General features: G+C 38.6%; 1 protein-coding gene across 1 annotated transcript; it reads right to left on the minus strand.

Annotated features, from left to right (window-relative positions):
- Positions 1-20602: 20602 nt before the first annotated feature.
- Positions 20603-21052, minus strand: LOC121465262 (keratin-associated protein 15-1-like). Its single transcript, XM_041678447.1, has one exon. The coding sequence runs from the start codon at positions 21050-21052 to the stop codon at positions 20603-20605; it is 450 nt and encodes a 149-aa protein (XP_041534381.1).
- Positions 21053-21388: the final 336 nt, after the last annotated feature.

Raw genomic sequence — 21388 nt, forward strand, 5'->3', positions numbered from 1 at the left:
TCTTTGTCTCACGTCATGGTACATATTCTACCCATATTTTCAGGCTAACATTATATTATAAAATGTATTTTAAATGTATAAAATATAGTTTTATATATTAAAGTTACTTTGTTTTCTGACATACGCACAGGATTTCCTCACTACCAACTCACATAAAGCTCAAATAATACAAGTATGTATGACATATTTCTATTGGTCATGTGAACAAGGTAAGTGAAATTCAACATTGTGTGTAGTCAGAGTAGAGGAAAATTCACCCAAACAAAATGTTCTGGTATCTGATCTGAAAGCTTCTCTTCCAGAAACTTCCTTCAAACCCCGTGGACAAATACCTCTCAGTCTTTCACTTTGCTCTCCAAGAAGCCTTCATTATTCTCCTGTGAATACTTCTGCAGTTACTGCATAGATGGCCACCACCATCCTTTTCTTTCATTGAGGTGACTGACTAGAAGCAGGACTCATATCTCCCTCTCCCATCCCTGACAGTGACGTCAGACCTCAAGGACTGACAGCAGGGACTCCTGTGCTGGGGACAGAGCTTCCCTGTATCCCCATCTATAAGTGCCAGTGAAGATTGTCGCATTGTACCCCTGCAGAGGTGCTGGCCACACTACTTTTCATTCATAGTCATCCCAGATTAACTGCTACCTTTGGGGAAATTCCAGCAATGTCCTGGTACTTTTATAGAAAACTTGTCAAAATTTACTAACTGCCAATTCTCTATGATAAAGATTTCACCCAATATTTTGAGGATAATTGTGTATTTGTTGTATAATACTTTTTGCAAGATAATAAAAATTAAATATTATGTAAACCACAAAGCATTTGTAGAAAATGAAACTATGCTGAGATTAAGCCTGAAGAAATTTGAACATGAATAGCTATTTGAGTAATATTCTTCTTAGAAATACAAGCTGATAAGTGTGTTATTGTATGGAATACTGAATTAAATTTGCATTAATACCATTTCCTAATTTTCATTGACTTTTGTTATTTATTATCTTTCAGCCCAAAGTTCACAGTTTCATCTGGTAAAGTACCCAAGAATCTAATATTTCTCATTTGCCTATCTAGGGACCTCATGATTGACTCAGGCTTCATTAAGAACTGTGCTGCACTCATGGAGAGGAAATGTGAGATTCTTTATAAAGGCATGGAAACCATCAAGTAAAGTGAGACATAGTATTAGTTGCCTTAATAAATTCTGTTCAAAATATTTTAAACATGCAAGACTTATACTGCTAAAGTACAATAGAGTGTGTTTGATGGCCATGAGAAGAACTTTTCATGGGAATAGCAGAGGAAAATAGGATAGGATAGTCGACGGTAAAATATAAAATTCTACGTTTGGAAAGCCTAGAGGGAAAGAAGAAAAGAGAGGAAGAGGGATCTTTATCAGTATGAGTCACGGCCACACAAATTTGAATTCACTGGGTAGAGAACCATCTATAGCACCACAAGCTAGATGCCTCTGTCACCAAAGCAGGGTCAGTCACTAGTGATCAGCTCTCGCATAGAACACACACAGTCTGGGAGGTAAGAAGTCCCTATGAGAAGTGTCAGTTGTGAGCTTATAATAACACTCAGAAATGAATGTCTTCAAGAGTTAAAGAGGCTTCTATATTTATAAACAATGAAGTTTACAGACTTCAATGTTCATTTCACTTACCTAGTGTTACTGGTCTAGAAAATATGTTCTGAAGGCAAATACAATTCAGATGTAAAAGAACTGACATTTATGACACTTAGGATATAAAATAGTTGTATTTGTAGCAAAATACCTACAAATATAAAGTGAATATTTAAATACTAAAAAGAGTACATTTCTGACTAATAGGACAGTGTAAAAAATTAATAAATTCAATAAATTCAAATTACCCTTTATACAATATATTTAAATTTGAGATTTAAAGAATGCTTCCAAAGAAATTGAATGAAATCATAGTCTATTGACCAGAGCTTTATTTTAGCAGCCTGCTACTGAATTTTCAGCACAGAATTTATTGCTAGAAATTTCTTTCGCTGTTTCAATGTACATAATAGTCTATGAACATATAAAATATTAAAAATATATTTTCATCTTTAAATTGGTCTTTGTTATATTTTTATAGTTCTGTAAAATTCACTTATATGGTTTAATATTGAAATAGTCACTTCTTACTTAGTAGATAGGAAAAATCCATGCTCAAACAGGTTTAGTAAGAATGCATTACCTCTCACACATAATTCTGTGGTATCAACACGAGCAACATTAACCTCATGAATTCTTTTAATTTATATATTTGGAATATATAAATTCCAAATGTCCTCTTATCTGTGGAGGGTATGAATATATGGTGTATGAATTGTGCACATGCCAATGAGTGCTGTCCTATGTTTCCTCCAAGGAGGAAGAGGGCAAGGAATGTTCTTCTCTTTCTCTCTCCACATTACTCCTGTAAGACAGCCTCTATCTGAACCTTGAGCTAGGATGACTGCCAGCAATCTCCCATGAGTCTTCTCTTCCACACTCAGCAATGTGGTGCTTGCAGACATGCACAAGGCTGTTGAAGCAGATGTTGGAATCCATACCCAGGTTTTCAGGCTTGCTCAGAGAGGGAATGAGCTCACCCTCTGAGTTCCAGGCCTTTCTTCACCTCCTTGTACTATTGTTTTCAACATCAGTGTTCTTCCATTTGAACTTCATTGGATTAAGTCAATATTCATAAAGCTTTATCATGTGTGCTGCTGGATGTGTTAGGAACAATTTTCAGCATCCACATTTCTTTTTAACAACTCTAAAGTGACTGTTAATGGCATAGACACTAATAACTAAAAATTGCTTTAGTGAAACATTTTTGAAGAAGTAATTCTAAACATTTTTGAAAAAGTAATTCTTAATATCTTGTTGATTTCAAATGGTTAAAATTGTAAGTAAGGATCTGGAGAAGTGAGTCAGGCAAATAAAAATTTTCATGTGCATTTTTAAAAAATATTAAATAAATCATTTAAAAATAATCTAAATTTAATATATTAATGACTACAAATTTTATAAATTTTATTTTAATCCACAGAACAAATGTTAAACATTTGTGTCTTGTTTTTACCTAGTGAACAAAGCCAGAAATGTAATTTGGTGGAACATTTTCGGAACAGCTGATTTTGGTTTGTTTATGCATAAAAGTAATAGAAACTGTGAATAAGAAACCTATCTGATTCTGGGTTAAAAGTATCTCCTCTGACAGGGCTGCTCTGCAGATATCCCTAGTTCCCTCTCCCCAACCAGATGTAGCACACAGGAAGTATGGCCCAGTTGCCATAGCTAGACATAGCAGTTGGGGCAAAAGAGATGGCTCAGTAGGTGTGTTTACCGCTGCTGCAGAAGACATGGGTTAGGTTCCCAGTACCCACGTTATGACTCAAAACTGCCTGTAACACCAGCTCCTTGCCTCCAATGCTTCCTTCTTACGCCTTTCTGCACCTGGATACACACATATGTACACTCACATAAATAAAAAGCAAAATTAAACTTTAAAAAACACAAAGGACATTTCCTTCAGGTGGCCATTAGTACAGAAGATGCAGTCCTCTTCCTAAAAGTCTGCTTCTTTTAGGAAGATTGGTAAGAGTTGGAAGTAAGATTTGTTGCACACAAAAGATAAAGTGTTTTCAATGGAAGTCTAGTAAGAACTACGACAGATGATAGAATGGGGAGTACTGAGGACTTTATCTTAAATCTTTGCTGAAAAAAAAATAAATTAAGAATTTTATTAAAATTATTCACTATACCCTCCACCTCAGTCTATGTTACATTTGGGTATGAAATTGCTACTTGGAAGTTCCTACTAATCTCTTTATGGCAAATGTCATATTAAATAATTCATATGGTACTCATTGAAACTGAATTTATAGTTCAAGGCACAGTTCCTTCCATCATGCATACTGTGAGATAACCTCACAGACATCCACAAATGTTGCTTTCCACAGTGAACAACCATCTCGTTCTTCATGGTGATATTTCTTTAAAATTCTCTAGGCCCTGAATTGAGTTTTACCCTCTCTGGGAAATCACTTCCATTATTTTTCAAAAATTTATTTTTTCATTTATTTATTTATTCTATGTGCTTTAAACAACAAGTATCTTGATCCCATTCATTCCCCATCCCTTTGCTTCCTCCTTCTGCCTCTGCAATCCCTTCTTCCAAAAAAAATTCAAAAGAAAAAAAGAAGATGAAATGATTTCATAAAAAGAGGAAGGGAATTAAAAAAAATACCTTGTCATGGAAGCTGCAGCATGACTCAACAAGTTTCACCATATACCCTTTGTCCACACATTTCAATTTGTGAGTGTTCGTTGCAAAGAGTTTTCAGTCTGGTCTGAGGCCCCTGGTCTTCACTACACATTTGATGGTGGGCCCCACTAGGACTCTTTTTGTACATCTACTGCTGACCTTTGTCTGTGTGGATCCTACAGCTTTGACTCTGCAGGACAAGTCCCTCCTCTTGCTCCAACAGATCACAGATAAGATGGATGTTGGGGCAGATCAACTCATACCCAAAGGTCTTGGCCTTGACTAATTACCTTTCCCATAATATATTAATGCATAATATTAGTCAAGGTTCTCCATTTATATAAAACATATTTAACATATGGCTATAACTCTATCTATCTACCTATGTATCTATGTATCTATCTATCTATCATCATCTATCTATCTATTATTTATCTATCTATCTATCTTATATCTATTATCTATCTATGTAAGTATCTATCTTCTAATTATCTATAATCCTTATATCTATATGCACATCTATAGATCTAGATATTTGATATCAGGAATGAGCTCACACAACTAGAAAAGCTTAGAAGTCCCTTGATCTTCTGTCTGGGATCACAGAAGAGCATGTGACATTCTTGAAGTTTAAGCTGAGTCTAAACCCCTAAAACCTAGGGGATTTCAAAGTATAACCCACAGTAGAATAGAGAAGACATATAAAACTGATCAGGTCAGCAGGCAGGCAGAAAAAGGAGTGAGTTCTTCATTCCTCCTTCTTTTTGCCTCTTTTTAGACCCCAAAAGATTGGAGGATGCCTCTCTTCCTTGTCTTTACTTGAGTCTACAGATTCACATAGTTGTCTCATGCAGAGGTACTCCCACATCTAGAAAAGATATTTAACCACATATATGGTCATTCCCCATACAGACAAGCAGACATAAAACTACTGCAATCATTCTAATTAAACTTATAGTTCATCAGTGATATGAATGTTATCTGTGTATCAACTATATTACCCTATTTCCTATTTTTAATTGCACTTTGGTAAGAACTAAAGATGTTCATAGAAATTAGCGTTAATAGATTTTAATGAGATTTAAATATTTTAATGATATTTTAATCTATTTGGATTTAATTGATTTTTAATGAGACACTAAGAATCTTATAAGCCCATGGCAATGACTATGATGCTTAGAAGGAAAAATGTAGTTTATGATCAATTCCATACCTTTTAGTCATGTTCTCAAAATACCTTAAGTCTTGGTTGTGTACAGGAAGTTCTTGAAACTCCTAGGAAAGAGTTAAGTTGTCTATGAACTAGTACCTGGTTTCAAAAGTTTTGATTCTTAAAAGAACAATGAGAACCCAAACTGCCTGCCTATCACTGCTAGGTCTATAATAGTTGTGGTGGGAATGACCCCAACAGAAAGCATTTTATTTTATTTTATTTTATTTTATTTTATTTTATTTTATTTTTATACATCTTTTTTTTATTGAGAAAATGAGGAAAAAAAACAAGTTTCTACCTCCTCCCAGCCTAACATTTCCCTCCCCCTCCTCCCACCCTTCTCCCCCTCCCCCCACTCCTCTCCCCCTCTTCCCACTCCTTTCCCCCTCCCTCTCCAGTCCAAAGAGCAGTCAGGGTTCCCTGCCCTGTGGTAAGTCCTAGGTCCTCCCCCCTCCGTCCATATCTAGGAAGGTGAATATCCAAACTGGCTAGGCTCCCGCAAAGCCAGCACATTACGTAGGATCAAAACCCCTTGCCATTGTCCTTGGCGACTCAACAGCTCTCATTGCTCGCCATGCTCAGAGAGTCCAGTTTTATCCCATGCTTTTTCAGTCACAGTCCAGCTGGCCTTGGTGAGTTCCAATAGATCAGCTCCACTGTCTCAGTGGGTGAGTGCACGCCTCGTGGTCCCGACTTCTTTGCTCATGTTCTCCCTCCTTCTGCTCCTCATTAGGACCTTGGGAGCTCAGTCCAGTGCTCCAGTGTGGATCTCTGTCTCTATCTCCATCCATCACCAGATGAAGGTTCTATGATGATATGCAGTATTGCTATAGGATAGGGTCATTTCAGGTTCCCTATCCCCAGCTGCCCAAGGAATTAACTGGGGACCTCGGCTTGGGCACCTGGGAGCCACTCTAGGTTCAAGTCTCTTGCCAACCCTAAGGTGGCTCCCTTAACTAAGAATTGTGCTTCCGTGCTCCCCTATCCAACCTTCCTTTATCCCAATCATCCTTTTTCCCCAAGTTCCCCCCTTCCTCCCCTTCTCCCGTTTCTCTCCCCATCTCCCCTTACCCCCTTCCCACTCCACCCCCAAGATCCCAATTTTCTCCCCGGCAATTTTGTCTACTTCCCTTAGCCAAGAGGATAACTATATGTTTTTCCTTTGGTTCACCTTCTTACTTAGCTTCTTTAGGATCACCAGTTGTAGGCTCCGTGTCCTTTATTTATGGCTAGAAACCAATTATGAGTGAGTACATCCTATATTCATCTTTTTGGGTCTGGGTTACCTCACTCAGGATAGTGTTTTCTATTTCCATCCATTTGCATGCAAAATTCGAGAAGTCATTGTTTTTTTACCACAGCATAGTGCTCTAATGTGTAGATATTCCACACTTTCTTCATCCATTCTTCCATTGAAGGGCATCTAGGTTGTTTCTAGGTTCTGGCTATTACAAATAATGCTGCTATGAACATAGTTGAACAAATGCTCATGTTATATGATAGGGCATCTCTTGGGTATATTCCCAGGAGTGGTATTGCTGGATCCAGGGGTAGGTTGATCCCGAATTTCCTGAGAAACCGAAACACCGATTTCCAAAGTTGTTGCACAAGATTGCATTCCCACCAGCAATGGATGAGGGTACCCCTTCCTCCACAACCTCTCCAGCAGAGGCTATCATTGGAGTTTTTTATTTTAGCCATTCTGACAGGTGTAAGATGATATCTCAAAGTTGTTTTGATTTGCATTTCACTGATCGCTAAGGAGGTTGAGCATGACCTTAAGTGTCTTTGGGCCATTTGAACTTCCTCTGCTGAGAATTCTCTGTTCAGTTCAGTGCCCCATTTTTTAATTGGGTTAATTAGCATTTTAAAGTCTAGTTTCCTGAGTTCTCTATATATTTTGGAGATCAGACCTTTGTCTGTTGTGGGGTTGGTAAAGATCTTCTCCCAGTCAGTAGGTTGCCTTTTTGTCTTGGTGACAGTGTCCTTTGCTTTACAGAAGCTTCTCAGTTTTAGTAGGTCCCATTTATTCAATGTTGCCCTTAATGTCTAGGCTGTTGGGGTTACACATAGGAAGCGATCTCCTGTGCCCATCTGATGTAGGGTACTTCCCACTTTCTCTTCTCTCAGGTTCAATGTGTTCTGACTGATAGTGAGGTCTTTAATCCATTTGGACTTGAGTTTTGTGCATGGTGATAGATATGGGTCTATTTTCGTTCTTCTACAGGTTGACATCCAGTTATGCCAGCACCATTTGTTGAAGATGCTTTCTTTCTTCCATTGTATACTTTTGGCTCCTTTATCAAAAATGAGGTGTTCATAGGTTTGTGGGTTAAAATTCGGGTCTTCTATATGATTCCATTGGTAGACTTCTCTGTTTTTATGCCAGTACCATACTGTTTTCATCACTGTAGCTCTGTAATAGAGTTTGAAGTCAGGGATGGTAATGCCTCCAGAAGATCCTTTATTGTATAGGATTATTTTGGCTATCCTGGGTTTTTTTGTTTTTCCATATAGAGTTGATTATTGTCCTCTCAAGGTCTGTGAAGAATTTTGATGGGACCTTGATCGGGATTGCATTGAATCTATAAATTGCCTTTGGTAGAATTGCCATTTTTACTATGTTGATCCTCCCAATCCAAGAGCAAGGGAGGTCCTTCCATTTTCTGGTATACTCCTCAGTTTCTTTCTTCAATGCCTTAAAGTTCTTGTCAAATAGATCTTTCACTTCCTTGGTTAGAGTTACCCCAAGATATTTTATGCTGTTTGTGGCTATCGTGAAAGGTGAAGCTTCTCTGATTTCCCTCTCTGCTTCCATATCCTTTGTGTATAAGAGGGCAACTGATTTTTTGGAGTTGATCTTGTATCCTGCCACATTTCTGAAGCTGTTTATCAGCTGTTAAAGTTCTTTGGTAGAGTTTTGGGGGTTGCTTATGTACACTATCATATCATCTGCAAATAACGAAAGTTTCACTTCTTCCTTTACAATTCGAATCCCCTTGATCCCCTTATGTTGTCTTATTGCTATTGCTAGAACTTCAAGTACTATATTGAAGAGGTATGGCGAGAGTGTACAGCCTTTTCATGTTCCTGAGTTTAATGGATGGCTTTGAGTTTCTCTCCTTTTAATTTGATGTTAGCTGTCGGCTTGCTGTATATAGCTTTTATTACATTTAGGTATGACCCTTGAATCCATAATCTCTCTAATACTTTTATCATAAAGGGATGTTGAATTTTGTCAAATGCTTTTTCAGCATCTAATGAGATGATCATATGGTTTTTTCCTTTCAGTTTATTTATATGATGGATTATATTGATAGATTTTCGTATGATGAACCAGCCCTGCATCCCTGGGATGAAGCCTACTTGATCATAATGGATAATTTTTCTAATGTGTTCTTGGATTTGGTTGGCCAGTATTTTGTTGAGGATTTTTGCATCGATGTTCATGAGTGAGATTGGTCTATAATTCTCTTTCTTGGTTTGGTCTTTGTGCGGTTTTGGTATCAGAGTAACTGTAGCTTTATTAAAGGAATTTGGCAGTGCCTCTTCTGTTTCTATATTGTGAAATACATTAAGGAGTATAGGTATTAGATCTTCTTGGAAGTTCTGGTAGAATTCCGCATTGAAACCATCTGGTCCTGGGCTTTTTTTGGTAGGGAGGTTTTTGATAACCTCTTCTAATTCTTCGCGACTAACAGGTCTATTTAGATTGTTCACCTGGTCCTGGTTTAACTTTGGAATATGGTATTTATCTAAAAAAGTGTCCATTTCCTTTGCATTTTCCAGTTTTGTGCCATATAGGCTTTTGTAGTAAGATCTAATGATTCTCTGAATTTCCTCTGTGTCTGTGGTTATGTCCCCCTTTTCATTTCTGATCTTATTAATTTGCAAATTCTCTCTCTGCTGTTTGATTAGTTTGGATAGGGGTTTGTCAATCTTGTTGATTTTCTCCAGGAACCAGCTTTTTGTTTCATTGATTCTTTGTATTGTTTTCTGTGTTTCTATTTTGTTGATTTCAGCCCTCAGTTTGATTATTTCCAGGCTTCTATTCCTCCTAGGTGAGTCTGCTTCTTTTTTTTCTAGAGCTTTCAGGTGGGCTGTTAATTCTCCAATGTGAGCTTTCTCTGTTTTCTTTAAGTGGGCACTTAGTGCTATGAACTTTCCTCTTAGGACTGCTTTCATAGTGTCCCATAAGTTTAAGTATGTTGTTTCTTTATTTTCATTGAATTACAGGAAGACTTTAATTTCTTTCTTAATTTCTTCCTTAATCCAGGTATGGTTCAGTAGTGGACTGTTCAGTTTCCATGAGTTTGTAGGCTGTCTGGGGGTAGCATTGTTGTTGAATTCTAACTTTAATCCATGGTGATCTGATAAGACACAGGTGGTTACTAATATTTTTTTGTAACTGGGGATGTTTGCTTTGTTGCCGACTATGTGGTCGATTTTTGAGAAGGTTCCATGAGCTGCAGAGAAGAAGGTATATTCTTTCCTATTTGGGTGAAAAGTTCTATAGATGTCTGTTACGTTCATTTGATTCATTACCTCCATTAATTCTCTTATTTCTCTGTTAGGTTTCTGTCTGATTGACCTGTCCATTGGTGAGAGAGGAGTGTTGAAGTCTCCTACTATTAGTGTGTGCGGTTTGATGGCTGCCTTGAGTTTTAGTAATGTTTCTTTTATGTACGTGGGTGCTTTTATATTAGGGGCATAGATGTTCAGGATTGAGACTTCATCCTGATGAACTGTTCCTGTTATGAGTATAAAATGCCCCTCTCCATCTCTTCTGATTGATTTAAGTTTGAAGTCTACTTTGCTAGAGATTAGTATGGCCACACCTGCTTGTTTCTTAGGTCCATTTGCTTGATAAGCCTTTTCCCAGCCCTTTACTCTGAATAGGTGCCTGTTTTGTGGTTGAGGTGTGTTTCTTGTAAACAGCAGAATGTTGGATCCTGTTTTCGTATCCAATCTCTTAGCCTGTGCCTTTTAATAGGTGAGTTAAGTCCATTGACATTAAGTGATATTAATGACCAGTGGTTGTTAACGCCGGTCATTTTTTTAGTAGTAGAGTTTGTGTGTTTCCCTTCTTTGATTTGTGATTGTGATGGGTCTCTAGATGTCTGAGTTATTGTGGTCATTGTTGGACTCCTTGGTTAGTGATTTTCCTTCTATTACTTTCTGTAAGGCTGGATTTGTGGCTGCGTATTGTTTAAATTTGTTTTTTCGTGGAAAATTTTATTTTCTCCATTTATAGTGAACGAAAGCTTGGCTGGGTATAGTAATCTGGGCTTGCATCCATGGTCTCTTAGTTTCTGTAGTCCATCTATCCAGGACCTTCTGGCTTTCATGGTTTCCATGGAGAACTCAGGTGTAAGTCTGATAGGTTTACCTTTATAAGTAATTTGGCCTTTTTCCTTTGCAGCTCTTAATATTCTTTCCTTATTCTGTATGCTTTGTGTTTTCATAATTATATGGCGAGGGGATTTTTTTTTTTTGATCCAGCCTATTCGGTGTTCTGTATGCTTCTTGCACCTTCATAGGTATATCTTTCTTTAGGTTGGGAAAGTTTTCTTCAATAATTTTATTAAATCTATTTTCTGGACCATTGAGCTGCACTTCTTCTCCTTCTTCTACTCCTATTATTCTTAGGTTTGCTCTTTTTATTGTGTCCCATATTTCCTGAATATTTTGTGATGAGAGTTTGTTGGACTTGTTGTTTTCTTTGATCAGTGTGTTTATTTTCTCTATGGTATCTTCAGAATCTGAGATTCTTTCTTCTAACTCTTGTATTCTGCTGGTTATGCTTGTTTCTGTAGACTCTGTTTGTTTACTTAAATTTTCCATGTCCAGCCGGTCCTCTGTTTGTGTTTTCTTCTTTGCCTCCATTTCAGTTTTCAAGTCTTGAACTGTTTCCATTATCTGTTTTATTGTTTTTCCTTGGTTTTCTAGGGTATCATTCACTGATTTATTCAATTCTTCAAACTTTCTGTTATATTTCTCATCCATTTCTATAAAGGCGTTTTTTACATGCTGTTTAAGGGTGTCAATCACTTTCATGAAGTCAATCTTGCCTCCTTCTTCTTGATTAAGGTGTTCATGTCCTCCCGTTGTGAGGTCGCTGGTTTCTGGTGGCTTCATGTTGCTTTTCAGCTTGTTGGGCGAATTCTTGCCTTGGCATCTGCCCATCTCTTCTTCCAAATGCTCCCTATGGATCTTCTTTTACAGGATCAGGTCTCCTTGCCTACCCAACGCTGCCTCTCCCCAATGTTGGCTCTCCTGGCACCGAGAGATCAGGTCTCCGCGCCCAATGCTGGGTCTCCCCAACGCTGGGTCTCCTGGCGCCGAGAGATCAGGCCTCCGTGCTGGTTGGGCAGCTCACAAACAAAGCGCCTACCCTGCTTGGTGCAGGCAGGCCACAGAAACAAAGGTACTGCAGCCTGCCCGGGCGCCCCGAGTACTCGGACCCAGCGCCCAGACAGGCTGGGCTGGGCGATGCCACTCGCCAAAAGAGGGCAGTGGGGCCGAAGTGGGGAGGGCTCTGGACGGAAGCTGGGTGGGCCAGGAAGAAAGAGGCAGCACCCAGGGAGTAGATGCCCTGCAGAGAGCCTAAGAGGGACAGGGGGCCAAGGAACCCCCGAGCTCCCCGTCCCAGGCTGGCGCCGTGGGCCAGAAACTCACCCAGAAAGCATTTTAGAACAGGGAGGAGATTAACAAGATGCCATTATTTTCTCTAATGTAGTACCATAAGCAAATAAGTATAACTATTCTTTGCCACGTAAACATCTTGTGGTTATTTTAGGTTTATGTGTACAAAGTTTCTTGTATCACTGTAATTTGTATTCCTCAATTATAAGTATATTGATATTATGTTGAATTCTTAATGTTCTGTTCTCATCTTCAATGAGGGACAATTTTAGTATACACACACCCACAAAATTTATTCCTAGGACATAGATCCAAAGTCATGGCTCTTCAATTATGAAAAACATTGCCTAGACCCGTGGTTCTCAACCTTTCTAATGTTGTGACCCTTTAATTAGTTCTTCATGCTGTGATGACCACCAACCATAAAATTATTTTTATTACTGTATTATAACTGTAATTTTGCTACTGTTATGAATTATAATGTAAATATCTGTGTTGGTCTTAGGACACCCCTGTGAAAAGATTGTTTAATTCTCAAAGGGGTTGAAATCCATAGACTGAGAACCATTGACCTAGAAATAATTTTAGCAAAACTCATGACATTTTTGGTTGTCACAACTGGACATTGTTACTGTCATCTAGTGAAAGAGGTTACCTTACATCTTCATATCAGACACAGAACACTCAAATTCTAACATCTCTAGGTCTTACCACCTCTTAGGAGAACATGAGGGGTGGAATGCAGGGAGGTAGGAGACAGAAGGGGGAAGGGTGAACTGGGGCTGGAATGTAAAAAGAAAGAAATTAAATTTAAAGAGAAGTATTCAATGCAAATATACAAAGAGGCAAAACACAAAAAGTAAAAAACAGCAAATGTTTGGTTAAATGGAAAGAACACATCTATAAAAGGCAAGATATGGAAAAGTGAGGATGTCACAAAAGAACAAAATACACATGAAAAATGTGTTGGCCAGAAGCAGCAAATCAGCCCAGATTCTTTAGAGAGCATCCTCTGTTCTAGCATGCCTCATACATGCAGCTTGGTTTCCATGCTTTGCTGCATGCTCACCAATGCTTCACTGGAGAGTACAGAGGAATCACTGGCATAAAAAGTCTGCTGTTTGAATATGCACAGATATTAACTTACAAATTCCACTGAGTACTAGTCAAAAGATGCTGAAAATCTATAAGTTTCATGTTAGGATCTTAGCATTTAAAAAAATCTATGGAAATAGACTTTAGAAAGTAATAGGAAGATTATGAGATAAGAGTTTCATTTGTTCCTGTTTCTGGTCTTTTGCAGCCGTCTAGATTTATATTTATGAAATAATCTTTAAGAAACCTGGTGTTCTACGAAATGAACACTGATGGTTAATTTTACATGCCAATTTGGCTCAGTTGTGGTGTTTGTCTGTTTGATTAAACAAAAATTTGAAGCCATTATAAAGGCATTTTGTAGATTTAATTCCAATTTATGGTTGGCTGATCCAGCCAAAAGGCAAGTGTCATTATGAAGACTTCAGGTAAAGGTCTAAGAAGAATAAAAAAATCATAGAAAACAGTTTAAAAAGGCTATAATACAAACTGCTTACGAATTTCCAGGCTTAGATACCCTAAAATCATGTGAGTGACTTTAAAAATCACTCTGGAACATGATAGATTGAAAGACAGATGAAAGAAAGCGAGAAAGGGAGCTAGGTATGAAGAGACAAGAGAAGGAGAGGGAAGGAGGGAGGGAGGGAGGGAGAGAGAGAGATGTTAGACTACTACAAAAAGATATAGATTACATAGGTTAACAGTTCTATATAAATGAGGTAAAGCACGGAAAGGTATGAGTTAGTTGAGTTCTTGCTCTTAGAAAGGGTTCCCTCTCTCAGTTTGTTGATGGGCCCTTGTCTCTGTATCCTCAGAATGCCATCTTGCCTTCAATGTGAATACTCATCTCAAAACAGGGATTGATATTTCCAACCTAATTAACTACAAAAGGTAGTTTTCCAAATATTATTGCAAGGAGAATTAAAATTGCTTTACCTGAGTAGTTCATATATATGTACGTACATATATATCTAAATATATGTTACAGAGTGTGTGATAAACTAGAAATGTTCAGTTTGAAAGACTTTTGTTCCTTACTGAATAGACTCTGATGTTTCCAGGCAATATAAAAAACAAAGTATTCAAACTTTCTGCATTAATAATGAATGCATTTCTATCACAGGTTTTGGCATCTAGAAAAAGGGGTGAGAGAAGAGAAGTCATGAGGAGTTGGTTTAAAGTAGATCTTCCAAAGAAGAGGATTATTGTGGATTAGTGGCCATAGCAAAGAGAGCTTACAGGAATATATATAACCCCATATAGAAATAAATACTTTCTTATATAAACTGTTGCTTCATTAAAGAGTTGCTTACATGGGTCTTCTATGCTATGATCTCCAATATGTTAGTCCATAGGAATTTTCTGAAACACTAGTGAAATTTTTCATGTGTTTAACCTTGGCTTTTTCCTCCAGTGCTTTCTGTAATGAACGACCAAATAGTGTTGGTGCTGATGCCCTAAAGTGATGGGGGAGTGTCATATATCAATCTGTTGATTTCATTGGTTAAGCAATAAAGAAACTGCTTGGCTGGCCCTCATAGGTTAAAACATAGGTGGGAGGAGTAAACAGAACAGAAGCCTGGGAGAAAGAAGCTGAGTCAGAGAGTCGCCATTATTCTCCCACTCCAGGCAGATGCAGGTTAAGATCATTCCTGGTAAGCCAGCTCTTGGACTACATAGATTATTAGAAATGGGCTAGTCCAGGTGCGAGAGTTAGCTGAGAAAAGGCTAGATATAATGGGCCAAGCGGTGTTTAAATAAATACAGTTTGTGTGTTGTTATTTCGGGGCATAAGCTAGCCATGCAGGTGGCAGGGGTGCTGGGGACGCAGCCCCGCTGCTCCAACTACAAGAGATGGCACCCAGACGTGATGGACTAAATCCACTTAAAAACCTGAGAAGGCTTAAAAATAAGGAAGAGAGAATTTAACACAGATTTTTGCTGTTTGTTGGTGGCTTGCTGTAGAGAGATTTCCTGATTCGGCAACAGCAGCAGAAAAAACGCTGTGTCATTTTAAAGCGTGGCTTCTTGGGTCTGTGCTGCCAGCATGAACTCTGGCTTTAAAGCATTTCAATGGATTTTATTGGACTGGATGTTTCTGTTCCCGCTTGGGATTGGAAGGAGAGTGCTCTGAGACCACGCTGATGGCTCAGCGCTCCCCAACTGCACCTGGGCAGACAGCAGAATCAGGCTCAGGCAGGCGGCTCTGCGTGTCAGATTTGGCTGTAACTTGGATGAAAAGAATTTCTGTGCTGCACGCTCAGTCTCAGAATTAAAGTGCTGAGTGCCACTCCTACCTGGCAGCCCCAGAGCTAGCACAAAATGGTACATCCTCCATTTTGAAATTTTTCTGACTCAGCAGCAGGAAAAAACTGGCTGTTTTAAAATGCTGGCTTCTGGGCTGTGCCGCCATTGCAATCTCTGTCTGGCTCGTGCGGGAGACAGAGCATTTGAATGGAGCATTTGGAGTAAAGTGCTACGATTTGTTTGATGGCAACTAGACTGCTGTGTGCCTAAAAGGGGGACATTGCGTGCCGCAGCTCAGAGGCACAAGCAGCTCTGCCATGCTAGTGGTGCAATATGCATGGATCAGAGGCACGAGCAGCTCAACCATGTTTGACTGGGCGGGGCCAGCAGGCAGTACCTGTTTTGGACCTAGGAATGTCACAGCTTAGATTCTTAAGCGCCTACTGATTTAAAGGCACAAATCAAAACTGCTCCTGGATAGTAAAAAATTGCAGATTCACAATAGGACAGATTCAGACCACTAAATGAGTCAGACTGTTGGATGAATGTATGTAGGCTTGAGAGAGACAAGGAAAAGAATATAGAGAATAAAATTAATGGTTTTAAAAAAAAGGGTAAAGTCTTTAAAGAGACAGAATACAGATATTTAAGAGATTAAAAGAAATAAAGAAAAATAAGCCATGTAAAAATGGAAAATTCACAGAGAGTCTGGATTATGTACATTGTGTTTTCTTTAAAATTTTTACTGTGAAGGGGCTAAGTACAGAGACACATTTCATTACATGGGCTGCCAAGCTAAACCAGAATGGATATAAGGGTATTATGATTTCAAAACTTGGGTCTAAGGATATGATACTTTAGAGAGGGTCTTCTTTTGTTTTCACAGAGGAGCAGACCCTGTGGATTGCATCTATCCCGATATGGTATGATAGACCACGCCCTCCTGAAAAGTTCCTGTGAACACCCTCAAAAAAAATTTACTTCACTCAACTGCCAACTGAGATAAACCTGGCACACAGGTTACACCCTAAATGATCTGATTAACAGTGCCCCCATTCAGCAGGAAGCAGTTTGGAGAGAAAAAACTGCGCCCATGTTCCCAAAATATTGTTTATAAATGTTCTTTTACATTTAAAGGGGGAAATGATATAGATATGAATAATTTACATTGGTATAGATTTTAAGGTCAATTTTGCTATATGTATATCTATTTCTGATCTTGATTAAGGTATTGTGATTGTGTAGTTCATTAAAAAATGTAATGTATAATTAGGAAATATAGGTTGTTGATGGATAATCATAAATAATAGTCAAGCTTGTAGTCATGTTAGTTAGATTTTCTAGATATATAGAGATATATTTCAGTTAAATAGGCATTCTTCATATCTTTCAAAGACTGCAGAATATGGCATTTTAAATATTTTAATAACTTAGGGCTTTTCATGACAATGAGACATGTCTGCTCCTGGCAGCCCCAATCTACTTCGAGAGGAAGATGGGCATCGAAGAGGATCCTTATGGAGCTTGATAACCATTTGGGCAAGAAACTGCTCTTGCCTGGACTGATGCATAAACTGGACACAAAAACATGCAGAGTGAGGACTGCTAAACTTGCCTAAAGGTGAGATGACCTTTCGGGGTTCCTGATTCATGAAAGAGTCTGCGAGACATTCTGCAGGACACACAGATAATGACTGAACTGTCTTTGAAATTTCCTGCTTCATGGAAATGTCTGCTGGATACTATGGGCCTGAAGGCTGAAGATGGATGCCCCAACGGTACAAAAGAACTTTGCGTGACTGTCCAGGCAGCGAGATGTCTCTGTCATTTCTAGAGTTTTCTTATTTCTTGTTTACTTAGGTAGTATTATATCCTTCTGGAGTCTTTGATGGAGTTGAAGAATGAATAGATAGTTATAGTTTTCCTTAGTTATGATAAAAGATAAAATAAATATAAATATTGTAACTGTAATTCTTGCTTGATAACTGTTTTGCTATATGTAATTTTGCTATGTTAAAGTTAAAGCCTTCCTTTTTTTTTTGTTTAAACAGAAAAAGGGGAAGTGATGGGGGAGTGTCATATATCAATCTGTTGATTTCATTGGTTAAGCAATAAAGAAACTGCTAGGCCCATTTGATAGGCCCACCCTTAGGTGGGTAGAGTAAACAGAACAGAAGGCTGGGAGAAAGAAGCTGAGTCAGTTAGTCGCCATGATTCTCCCACTCCAGTCAGATGCAGGTTAAGATCATTCCTGGAAGCCAGCTCGTGGGCTACAGCAGATTATTAGAAATGGGCTAGTCCAGGTGCGAGAGCTAGCCTAGAAGAGGCTAGATGAAATGGGCCAAGCGGTGTTTAAAAGAATACAGTTTCCGTGTGATTATTTCTGGTAAAGCTAGCCTTGTGGGCGGCAGGGTGCTGGGGACGCAGCCCCGCCGCTCTTATTTCAACAGGAGTGTCATATATCAATTTGTTGATTTCATTGGTTAAGCAATAAAGAAACTGCTTGGCTGGCCCTCATAGGTTAAAACATAGGTGGGAGGAGTAAACAGAACAGAAGCCTGGGAGAAAGAAGCTGAGTCAGAGAGTCGCCATTATTCTCCCACTCCAGGCAGATGCAGGTTAAGATCATTCCTGGTAAGCCAGCTCTTGGACTACATAGATTATTAGAAATGGGCTAGTCCAGGTGCGAGAGTTAGCTGAGAAAAGGCTAGATATAATGGGCCAAGCGGTGTTTAAATAAATACAGTTTGTGTGTTGTTATTTCGGGGCATAAGCTAGCCATGCAGGCGGCCGGGGTGCTGGGGACGCAACCCCGCCGCTCCTATTTCAACACTAAAGCATTGTGCTCAAACAAGAACTGATTTCCATTACATCTCCACTCCTTCTTTTTGGTTAAAATATTTGACAGGTGAAGATGCCTACATTTGTGGACAACAGGTACTAGAAAAATATTTAAAGAGTGACACAGTGAAGTTCTTCCAAGCAGCAGGGATGTAGGACCTCACCCCAGTCCAGAAGAGGAAGAAAAGGCACATTTTTAGATGTGGCTATAAAAGCGTTGATTAATATTGGATAGGGATTAGCTATTAAGATAGAATAAAATATTTCCTAGAATCTTAGTTTGAGAATAGATTTTCCATTGTATTACTGAGTGCCTTATAAAACTCACAGCCTCACACCCAAAACAGTTTAGAGGTGTGAGATAAACAAAATGAAGTAATTTCCTGCCTTCAACCTATTAAGAACACTGTGCTTAATATGAATTGAAACCAAAGGTAACTATTCAGAAATTCTCAGTCCTCTCTCACATTCAGTACATAATTGGAATTTCATTCAATGAATCCTATACATGGTTTTATATAATTACTGATTTTTTTAGATCAAAAAAATTCTGCTTAAGGTAACTTATGGAAAATCATGTATTACTGTTTATCATTTCATCATAGTTTATCAGTGATTCTTTACTGAAAAACAGAACAAACACTTATTATAAACATTATGAAATGGCAATCTTCTATTTCCCCTTTAGGTAGTGTTATTGGTTAACAAGTCACCAGCTAGTTAGTGGATGTATTTACCTCTCTGTCTGTACAGGTCATGCTGTTTTCTCTTCCTAGTGAATTAATTTGGCACTAACAATAAGACAAACCTGTGTTGTTGTTGTTAATTGTGGGTCTCCTTAGATGGCCAACTGACCAACTACATTTTGGAGGGTTTATTTCTCTCCTCTAAAATCCTAGGTATTGTGGTGTATATTTATAATTTCAGCTACTCAGGTGGCTATGATAGGAGAATTTTAAGTTTGAAGCTACTCACTACAAATTTTCAAGACCTTATTCAAGTAAAATTGTTTTAAAACTTAACAGTATCTTACTTATATGTCAATGGCTAGCATGTGCAACAAACTAGTTTCAATCTCTAGCACCCTTTCTTCCCCATGAAAGGGATCTTTGTTCTAACCCTCTTTTTCCCCCCTTGTCCCTTTGAGTTTAGACATACCTCCCAGACACCTTGCCATTTCTCTCACTGGTACTTTTCAATAACAAACCCTTTCCTGCCTAACCCTCTGTGTCAGCTGTTCTTCCATGGACCTGAAGTGATGTGACACATCAGTAAGATTCCTTTGATTTAAATGAAGTAATTAACTAACTAAATAACTAACGCTTTCTGCATTTAATGAGTTTACATGACATCCTTGCCTCTTTGTAAAGTCCTTCTTAGTGTTTTTAATGAATTTTATGCTTTTATCCCATTATTGACTTGTCACATGATGTAAAGCTAGAATCGTACTTATTTTCTATACTTTTAAACTAATTTATTTATTGTTCTTTTATGTGCATTGATGTTTTGCCTGCAGGTATCCATGTGAGAGAGCCAGATCTCCTAGAGTAGAGTTTCAAACAGTGGTGAGCTGTCTTGTGAGTGCTGGGAATTGAACCTTGAACCTCTAGAAGAGCAGACAGTGCTCTTAACCTCTTGAAAGAAGAGAATCCATATCTTTTTTCATCACAGTGTTTGGTGTATAAGATGAACTCGATAATAGTTTTCCACTGAATGCCCCACTGCAACCAAATGACTGAAGCAATTGCATGGACCAATGGGCCCATGAGCGGATACAAGCCTTCCAAGATACGAAAGAAGACACGAGATAAGACACACTTAAGAAATTTTTCCAGTGCTTCTGCTTTTCTATCAAACACAATGTTGGTAAAACAGAAAGAAAAAAAATCTGAAAATAGTTAAAGTATCAGATGCACTGAATAAACATGTCATTTATAAAATAAAAACAAACTGGAATGCCAAGATTCATGCTAGAGATGTAAGTTTATTTAAAATAAACTTGAGTGGAGAAAATGATGAGGTAAGAAATTTACAAGGTTGGATGGTAAAAGAAGTGATCCAAGAATTTACATAATATTTTAATTTACCAAATAATTTAATGCCAGCTCTCTCTTGCAGTAGATTTGTAAGGTCAAATGTCCAAGTTACTTTTTCCTCAGAAAATCGTTTCTTCCAGGTAGATTATGATGCTGAATTTTAGACGACAAACGCTCATCTATCAATCCTAGATGTTGGAGGAGACATTGGAATACCACAAGGTACAGAAACTATCCCGAGACAATGGGAGTGTTCAGAAAGCAGATCCGCAAAAGCGAGAGCTAAAGCCTGGCTGGTAATAAGATGACTGAACACTCTTGGTGGAAAAGTAACCTGGGCGGTAGAATCCGGACCCACAGCCCTGAGAGCGAATGCCACAGCTTCCATACCCAAAAGATCCAAAACCGGAATTGCCATATCCAAAAGATCCACTAAAGCCTCCGTGGCAGGGCCTGGAGAAGTACTGCTTGGGCCGGAAACAGGATGTCTGGAAGTAGCTGGTCCCGGCACATGGTGAGTGGTCTTCCAGTGGCTCCTCGAAGGTTTCCTGCTGTCCATAGAAAGAGGAGCCCAGCTGGAAGTTCTTTGGAGAATAGACTACATTGCTGCTGGGGTAGAAGGAGCCATAGGTGGAGAATGGCTGCCTCAAGAAACCTCCACAAGACTGTGTGGAGAAGTTTCCAGAGTTGCAAACGTAAGACATGCTGTCAGGAGTTCTGGTTTCAGTTGAGTGGCAGTGATGAAACTGCGTCTATGAGTGCCAACATCTAACACGGGTCCTTATATACCAGAGAGATGGGTGTAGCCGCCTGTGTTCATCTGAATGAGAATGCCTAATTAGCCTCCAGTAAAAACCGAAACACTTTAACCTTCAAAGGACTTGTTATGAATGTGCACTTCTAAGTAGGGATTTCGTTAGTTTTCAAAGCAAGTATTCATGAAGCAAAAATGCTATTTCTCTATATCTACAGTAAGTGGAATGAAAGCCAATATTAGTGAGGATTTAAGGTAGATGCTTCAAGATGTGTTCAGAAGGGTG

The sequence above is a fragment of the Microtus oregoni genome, unplaced genomic scaffold (genome assembly GCF_018167655.1).
Source record: "Microtus oregoni isolate MIOR12 unplaced genomic scaffold, Mior012 000030F_ref0000283, whole genome shotgun sequence".
Lineage (NCBI taxonomy): Eukaryota > Metazoa > Chordata > Mammalia > Rodentia > Cricetidae > Microtus > Microtus oregoni.

Excerpts from the sequence above, each read along its gene's own strand:
- LOC121465262 (XM_041678447.1), bottom strand. The coding sequence starts at position 21,052 with ATGTCTTACGTTTGCAACTCTGGAAACTTCTCCACACAGTCTTGTGGA.